This window comes from Solenopsis invicta, unplaced genomic scaffold (genome assembly GCF_016802725.1).
Source record: "Solenopsis invicta isolate M01_SB unplaced genomic scaffold, UNIL_Sinv_3.0 scaffold_855, whole genome shotgun sequence".
NCBI lineage: Eukaryota > Metazoa > Arthropoda > Insecta > Hymenoptera > Formicidae > Solenopsis > Solenopsis invicta.
This window is the reverse complement of record NW_024105382.1, coordinates 1-9,668: the sequence shown is the minus strand read 5'-3', so window position 1 is coordinate 9,668 and position 9,668 is coordinate 1. Positions and strand designations below refer to the sequence as shown.

The following is a 9,668-nucleotide window of genomic DNA, read 5'->3' as shown; positions in this document are numbered from 1 at the left end:
GGATTAATAAAAAATTGCAAATTATTAAATGGCACGGTTTTAAAGAACAAGTATCGATTCTTTTTAATATTTAATTAAATATAATTTTTGTATAAAAAACAATTTATATATAATCGTAATCTTTGCTAAATATATACAATACAAGTAGATATGCAAACGCGTTGAAAAATATGCAGCAGTTTTTCTTTAAAAAAATTCTTAACAATAGACAAACATTTTTAACACAGAGTTTTAGACTAGAATACTTTCTCAAACATCTATAAATTTTATATAACAGATCTAAATACTTATAGTAATTACAATTGTGTACAAGATATATATACGATGTGCACTTAATTCATATTTTATGAGTCTAAATGATGCAATACTTTATCTAAAAAATTGCTAATATCTAACGCCGGAACTCAATGCCTTTTCAACGCCTAAAACACAAGAAAAATGCATTTCAAAATAACAAAAAAATTTTCTTTCACGACATACAATGTAATAAAAAATGATATTAATTAGTAATATTCAACAAATTAAGATTAATTTAGTGGAAACATATAATCATATGTAGTCATAGAAAATAATTTTATTTATGCATATATGTATATATATGTATGTACGTTCATTGAGAATACAAACAAGCCCATCTAACTTTGCTAATTAATGTAATAGTATGTGGACAATTTTATAACATAATATTGTATAATTTAAGAAAAATTTATTGAAACAAATGTTTCCTATTTATCAATCCAATAATTTTTTAAATTTTATACAAAAATATGTCTCTCTTTATTCGAAAAATTTAACAGATACCTTAAATACAACAAATGCAAAAAATCTGATTGATTATTGGTGATGCTACTTAACTTAATTATATATTATTATTTTTGATGGAAACCATATGTATAAGAGATTTTTATTTGTCTGACAGAAATCTGTAAATTCTGCGATTTTATAGCGGCATTTTTTCTTCTACGAAAAATCGTAAGACAAATATTCCGACAAATATTTGCCATGCCTCTTCATTATGACAATCAAGTCGTTCATTTTCGATGCGGCTCGACTTCGTGGGACAAAAGGTAGGTTGACAGAAAACCTGCGTAGTCCCATCGGCAATGCAGATCCACATTCGGCCTGCATTCTCGAGGCTTCTGGCGCCATACCACAGTAAGCGCACATTTGGCATCCTGCGACTCTCAGTAGCATCTGGCCGATACAAATACACGAGTACTCAGGTTCGCTTTCGTGTTCCGCCGGTTCTTACTTTCTTGTGTCCACGATTCCCGGCATTGTCGGCGACGATATCTTCTTCTGCGACACAATCCCTCAGGTACCTCGCGCAAGAAGGATGTCCTTACCGCGCAATTATTTTCACACGACTCCGATCACCGGTCAGATTAAGACCGCCCTTTCGGCACCGCGTGCCGATCGCAGCCGCTCGTTTGCGAACAGTCCGCGAAGATGCAAGTGCGATTTAAGTTGCGGGCAAAACCAAATTCCAGGGGAGCAAACGTGCGACTATGGTCTCCGCGACGGTCGTTTCTTTGCGTTGCAAGGAATTTGCGCGAAGCTATCTAATAAAGCCTTGAGTTCTTTTTTATATAGTCGTTTTTATGTGCCAAAGAAAATTTACTTGTTTAGTTAATTTTTATATAGCATACTTTGTGATATTTATTGTGATTATGTAATAATAAATAGGAGTTATTATAAAAAGGAGGAAAATTATACACTACAATAAGATAATATTTCTTCAAAATATCTTAATTTCTTATTATATTAAGAAAGATTAGTTTATTTATTCAGAATTCTCCGTACAATTATTGCTGATAAAGACAAACATGTAAAAGGATATAAAGATTTTTTTTATATTAATACGTATACAATACCGGTAATCAGTCAATTCTTATATTTAAGACCGTCTTAAGTATATAAGTACCTTAAGATGTCATTCACCAATCCGAGAGTTGTATTAATATCTTAAGACATTACTTAAGATAGTCTTGAAATAAGACTTGAAAAAAACTTATGCTTTTTATGATAGTATGTAACCTTAATTGCCGCAATAAAAAAATGTATTGTTTTCTTAAACTGGTTTTAGAAAAATAAAAATTGTATTTCATTATCTTATTAAATTTTCGTTTTTTTATATAAACATACCTGTTTTGAATTTCCAACTTTTACTAGCGCATATAAAAAAATTCCAGGTAAAAATAATATTCTGTAGCTATAAACTTTCTCTTCTCAACCCTATCAGATATTCAGCTTTGTTTCAAGAGAAGAATTATGAATTAATTTTATTTGTATATGAAACTAACTCTCATGCTAAGTTTATGTAGACGTTCTTTCAATATTAATATTAATATTAATTCATATACAGTTAATAATTATTTTTACTAAGGAATACGAGCGACTTTGTGGCTTACGGAAATGTTTTGTCCTATTCTGTAAACCACAAACGTTTATTTATAAAACATAAATTATATACGAAGTATGCATACGCGGCCTCTGAATGTAAGCGTCGGTCATTTAAACACAGTCAACTCAAGATTGTAATTACACAACGAAATCACGGCAGCGCGTATACTGCATTTTATAAAAGTGGTTCGCCCACCAATACGTTTCATACATAAAACGCTATCTCTAGATTACGAGAAAACTCTTCACAGTGTGGATGGTATTCAAACTATCGTAATCAGAAATGAATTACGCAAGATTTCTTCTATGTACAGAAAATCCATATCTAATCTCAATATTTGGTTTCAATCCCGTTAGTCGAATTGCTCAATAAAGTTACTGTATTAACTTACGTATATACTTGAAAGATATTGTTATATGTAATTTATAGAACTCATTGATGAACAAAGACCGTTAAATTATAGTTTCAATATTAATTCAAATGTAAAACTGATTTACGCAATAACAAATATGATGGCAATTAAAAATAGATATTAAAAAAGTATTCTCTTTTGAAGAGTTGCCAAAATTTTTTTTTAAGACAACACAAAGATCAAGTAACATTAAACGAAGCATATTTATTTGTTACTCAATGATCACATATTTTAATAATATTTTAATATTTTCTAAATTAAAATATGTTACTTTCTTGCTACTTATTAATCACTAATAGTAAAAAGATTTATAAAGGAGGTGGAATAAATGGTAAAACTTTCTTCTACACCAAAAATAAAAAAAAATCTTATTCAAAAGAAGTGTTGCTATCATTGAGATTTCGTTGAAATTGGCTATCATTCTTCTTTCTTAAGTATTTTGATCTTCTTTTTGTCATTTATAACGTAGGTTGCGTTTGTAAACGAACTTTATCTCTTTTATCGGTAAATATTTTTGACTGTGGTCTAATTTTAGTTTCCATTATTACGTTTTTGAAACATTTCCATGGCAGTCATATATGTTGTTCAATGTTTAGTGACGAACTAACTTAATAAAACCGTATTCTGTATTTTTAATTTTATCTCACGTCTATGTGCAAATCAAAATAAATGAATCTGAATAGTATAATATAGTTATTAGGATATCATCCATGATAATGACTTAAGTATTTATAAACTTCCTTTTTATTCAAAAACATCCAATAATAAACATCGTACTCAATTAAGTTTTTTGCAAACAAACCAATTTTTCGATATCGCTTACTACTTTATCTATAACTTTGTCAAATTACTAAATATCGATAAAATATTAGAGAAATTTTAAAGATTTAAAATAATAAGATTATTAAACTTAAGAAATTCATTTCTTTTAGCTTTCAAAGGAGAATTCTTTTAAACTAAATAATAATATAATAATTATAGATTAGTCTTTATATTATTATATTAAATTAAATAAATAAAATAAAGTTATTTTACTATTACTGTTATTATGATTATTTTCTTAAATTTATTTATATTTTTAATAAATCGAGAAAAAAATAGATGTTAAAGTAATAACAATCTCTTTACACACTTTGATCTATACCCACATAGAACTAAAACCTCCAATGGACGTCTAATGGACGTCTGCCGTGGAAGTTCGTACCTTCCAGTGGACGTCCCATGGACATCCAATGGACGGCCACTAGGCATCCACAGTTCCGCATTGCGCACGTCCATTGGACGTCCATTAGACGTTAACAACGGATGTCCATTAGACGTTACGTGGATCATTAATAAAAGGTTCATAGAGCCTCAGTGGATGACAAACCGATGTCACGTGGATTATTAGTAGAAGCTTTATGGAGTCTCAGCAGACGTTACTTAGATTATTAATGGATGTGTACCGTGGAGGTTCGGACCTTCAGTGGACGTCTAATGGACGGTAAAAAATTTTTTTTTTAAACAGATTTTATTATTTTTATAGCTTAATCTGTATTCACTGTTTCACATATAACATTTTAATTCACTAATTACAATTACGTATTATTTTATAAATTTTTGAAACGCATCGGCGCCGGCGGGATTCGAACCTAAGATCTTCGGAACGATAACTTAGTATCTTAACACTGAGCTAAACGTACACTTGTGAGATTGTTAATAAAAAGTTGTATTTGAAGTAAAGCTGATTCGAACAAGAAGAAACTGGCGTCTTGGGTATCGCGCGAATACTCTTATTAACCCTTTGTTTATTTAGCCTTAGATATTTTTAATATAAATTATATAAATAATTATAACCTGTTTCTGCCCATGGCAAATCAGTCAAAAAACAACAATTAGAAATAGTATCAAAGCATGAAAAAACATTAATGACGTAAAAAGCCCGTTACCAGAGTTAATTTTGCAATTAATTGTTATAAACAAATTGTCAAAACTGACTGTAGAGGAGAACTGATTGCGCCAATCGATTCACCGAGAAAAATTACTAAAAAAACATATATGACGCTTTTTTAGTTGTCATAGTTGTTATAATTGTTATAAACAAATTAATTGCATAATTGTTTTGATAAAGAGATAATGACCAAATTCCGTAAAGAGAGCGCATGATGTACGTAATATAACATTTTATCCTTGTTTAACTTTTGGTGATCAACAAGGATTACGTCATGCGCATTACACGCTTTACGGAATCTATCTGACTTCTATGATAAAAGTAAAATCTCATGAAGCTATAGAAATTTTATGAATTTCTAATGGACGTCCATCTGACTTCCATGATGGAAGTAAAATTCTATGAAGCTATAGAGGTTTAATGGACTTTTAATGGACGTCCATCTGACTTCTATGATGGAAATAAAATCCCATGGAGCTATGGAGGTTGGATGGATGTCTAATGGAAATCTATCTGACTTCCATGATGGAAGTAAAATCCCATGGAGCTATGGAGATTTCATGGACTTCTAATGGACGTCTATCAAACTTCTATGATGGAAGTAAAATCCCATGGAGCTATGGAGGTTGGATGGATGTCTAATGGAGATCTATTTGACTTCCATGATGAAAGTAAAATCCCATGGATCTATGGAGGTTTCATGGATTTCTAATGGACGTCCATCTGACTTCCACCATGGAGATAGACGTCCCATGGAGCTATGGAAGGGCGATGGACATCCACTGGAGGTCAATTTCTATGTGGGTATATATCTTAATATTTATATAAATTTAGAAACGTAACTTATATGTTGTAACGCTGGTAGTTTCTCGGTGTCGGAGGTTACGGGAATTTAGGTTCAGGATCGGTTGCTCGGATGTGCTCGCCGGATGTCCGGGTTCGTGTCAAATGATAACGCCGTGGTTTGGTAGTGAAACGAAATAGTTTAAATATATTTTTCTATGGTTTAATACAAAAGCAATCGTAAGGTACGGGGTACTACAAAAGGGTAGTGCAACAGAATCATAAGTTTACCCTGTAACGTTTTATATAACAGAAAATCGAAAGGTTCCGATATTATTGTCGGATAATACTGAACTCCGCGATTAGTACTACGGCACTGGTGTGCTTAATTGCGCGGTCGTCGGCCCGCGTGGAACTAAGAGCACGGTCACAATGTATTCGCGGCGGACTTAATATCTAAACACTTAGAAGAAACGGACTTTAGCGACTCTGGAAAGAGCACGGTTACAATGTATTCGCGGCGGACTTAATGTCTAAACACTTAGAAGAAACGGACTTTAGCGACTCTGGAAAGAGCACGGTCACAATGTATTCGCGGTGGACTTAATATCTAAACACTTAGAAGAAACGGACTTTAGCAACTCTGGAAACCGACGGATACGTGTCATGCACTATGCGCTCGGAGGTAGCAATCAGGGTTGCTCGGTCAGGCATTCATCGGTTCCACGGACAAGAAAATATAATTCGCGGTGTCAATTAATACTAGAGGACGGACTCGGATGGTTATAGAAACGGACGCGAACTCGGGTGAGTCGTGCGATATACGGACGGATTCGGCTTACTCTAAGCGTACGGTATCCGTATTTAGAGTGGTCGCGCGGCGGCGAACTCTAATGCCGTGTTCGGGTTGCGATTGGCCCGTGCGGCGGACCAGTTACGGTCTCGGATTCGACGACTCGCGGCGCGACGGGCAATTTCGCGCTGCGCGATGGTCGTCGACGGTGTCGGCCGGTTCGGTCTCATCTCGCGGGGTAAACACCTCGTGAGGTACGGTAGGCGGACACAGGAGCGGTGCCGGCGTGGACGGTCCCCGAGAATGCCCGGGGACACTCGGAACGGTCTGGTCGGATTAGCCGGACGACGAGAATGCCCGTCGTCCAACTGAACGGAACGGACAGGCCGTGCGGTGAGAATGCCCGCCGCACGGCGTAACGGACGCGGATCGGATTCAGCCGGACGCACGAGAATGCCCGTCGTCCGGCTGAACGATCCGGATTGGCCGCATGACGAGAATGCCCGTCACACGGCTCAGCGGATTGGATTGCCCGCGCGACGAGAAAGCCCGTCGTCCAACTGAACGGAACGGACAGGCCGTGCGGTGAGAATGCCCGCCGCACGGCGTAACGGACGCGGATCGGATTCAGCCGGACGCACGAGAATGCCCGTCGTCCGGCTGAACGGTCCGGATTAGCCGCATGACGAGAATGCCCGTCACACGGCTCAGCGGATTGGATTGCCCGCGCGACGAGAATGCCCGTCGCGCGACTGAACGGATCGGATTGGCCGAGCATACCCGGCCTCGGGGACGACGGTTTTACCCATCGCGGGAAGGTTGGAACGAGAATGCCCGTTCCCGAGGAGGGGCTCGAGAATCCCCGAGCTAGGAGGCGCCGAGTATGCCCAGCGCTGGAGATGATCCGGGGAGATCGGATGTTCGGAAGCATGATGTAAAAAACAAGGTGAAACAACGCGCATCGTCGGCGGCTCGATGCGCGGTAAGAGGCGTGGCTCAATTTGATGCGCCAATGAAATTTGGGTCCAAATATATCCGCGCAATTTAAATACGAAACAATCGTATGTAGTCACACGTACTTAAAATGTAGAAGTTGTTAAAAAAACAATATATAAAAATGTAAAAATACTTGAAATTTATTATCTTTAACACAAATCACTGTTGCAATAAACACTGTTGTTAAAAACATGAAATATAACAATTTAGCCATACACATAAGCTCATTCTTATAACTTTCCAAATTTCTTCTAATCCAAGTTTAAAAAATTTGAAATCACAATTTTCATTAATGTACAAAGTCTCAACCTTACCTTCACGTTCTTCTTTTTTTAAATAGCTTTGAATTTCTTTGATTCACCAATTATTTCAAATTCACGTATAAATACAAGTATACATACGTCCCAGTACCGGAGCCGTAGCCATGTTGAATCTCAAAATTTGGACCCAGTTCTGATTGGTCTAGAGTATGGTCTACTGCGCATCTGGTTACTTGTTTCACCTTTCTTCTTACATCATGTTCGGAAGGATCTGTGGTACGTTGCCCACTGCCGGCTTATATACTGTTCCGCGCGGCTGGACGCACCAATCAGCGCGCGCGGACGGGCCGGCTAGAGTGGGAGCGCTTTCGGAACGCGGCGCGTAGCGCGTCGGTTGCGCGCGGTAGCACGCGGTGGTCTTACGTAAGCCAATCGTACGAGCGTGGGTCTTACGTAAGATGCACGTGCTCGGCTGCGGTGCGTCCGACGGTTGGTCGGTCTCGAGTGGCGGCACGGTGGATGGGCGTAATGTTACAATGTTAATAATTTTGCTTGTAGCATCGGTACAAATGGCCGTCTCTCCGTGCCGTCCAGCAAATAACATCACTACCGGAATCTTCGAAACCGGCACACCAACTGTACTTACGTCGACGGCAACCCGGAGATCACATGGCTCCAGGAATCCTTTGACCTCAGTTTTCTCCAATATATACGGGAGGTCACCGGTTACGTGCTCATCAGCCACGTGGACGTGCGCAAGATCGTCCTCCCGAGCCTACAGATCATCCGTGGCAGGACCCTTTTTAAGCTCAATATTCACGGTAATTATGAAGGAGACGGTCCTTCTCACCGATTTTGATAAAATTTTACATATTTGTTCATTTTGAAACATACATTAAGAATCTAAAAGAAAAAATCGTCGCTCTCAAGGGGATAAAAAGTTATAAAGTATTAAATAACGACGTTTGTGAGGTTAGGAAATCTGTCACACAGCAAAATTAATTATCGCACCTGAAAGTAAATGCTTAAAAGGGGGAGGGGCGAAGCCCCCCCCCCCGCCCCCCCCAAATCTAACCCAACCCAACCCGTGTCCCAGTTTTAATTCAAAAATTGTTTTGCGTGGAAGTTGAAAACCCATGTGGCGGGGGGTTTTCAACTTCCACGCAAAACAATTTTTGAATTAAAACTGGGACACGGGTTGGGTTGGGTTAGATTTGGGGGGGCGGGGGGAGGGGCAAAGCCCCTCCCCCTTTTAAGCATTTACTTTCAGGTGCAATAATTAAAAAATATATTCGGTCTCTCTATGCCGTCAGTGTGACAGATTTCCTAACCTCACAAACGTCGTTATTTAATACTTCATAACTTTTTACCCGCTTGAGAGCGACGATTTTTTCTTTCAGATTCTTAATGTATGTTTCAAAATGAACAAATATGTAAAATTTTATCAAAATCAGTGAGAAGGACCGTCTCCTTCATAATTACCATATTCACAACCATGAGTTCGCCCTCTTCGTTACAATGTGTCAAATGCACAACCTGGAGATGCCGTCCCTTAGAGGTACGTTGTCTACTTTATTCGTATTATGTAAGGGATAAAATAAAATAAGGCATAAAGTACTTCCAAGACTTTATTCAAGTTGACATGACTGGAATGAGATTCAAACGATAAATGATGTATCTGTATGATACGTTTGAATATTTAGTTATTTATGTAAACTGATTATATTTATAATTTACGTTTATAATTAATGACGTGACGTATACAAACATTTTAACAATTAACATGTTATTAATCTAAAGCATACAAATATACAAATTTGATATTCTTTAATAATAAATTAAATATCTCTTAAAAATAATAATATCGGTTGAACATTGTTAAGCGAGAAATTTAAGATGACCTGCCATTTCGTTTGCGACAACATCTAACTTGCCGCACTTGATTTCATCATAGATATACTCAATGGAAGCGTGGGCATGTACAACAACTACATTCTCTGTCACATGAAGACTATTAATTGGGAGGAAATAATCACAGGCCAAGGCGGAAAATACTTTTACTTGTACAATTTTACATCGCCAGAACGAGT

At 37.2% G+C, this 9,668-nt stretch overlaps 1 protein-coding gene across 1 annotated transcript; it reads left to right on the top strand.

Moving 5' to 3' along the window:
* Nucleotides 1-8,826: 8,826 nt before the first annotated feature.
* LOC120360038 (epidermal growth factor receptor-like) lies at nt 8,827-9,664 on the top strand (the record flags this gene model as incomplete). Its single annotated transcript, XM_039459588.1, has 2 exons — nt 8,827-9,136; nt 9,533-9,664. Coding segments are annotated over exons 1-2 (172 nt in total), but the record flags the coding sequence as incomplete, so codon positions are not given.
* Nucleotides 9,665-9,668: the final 4 nt, after the last annotated feature.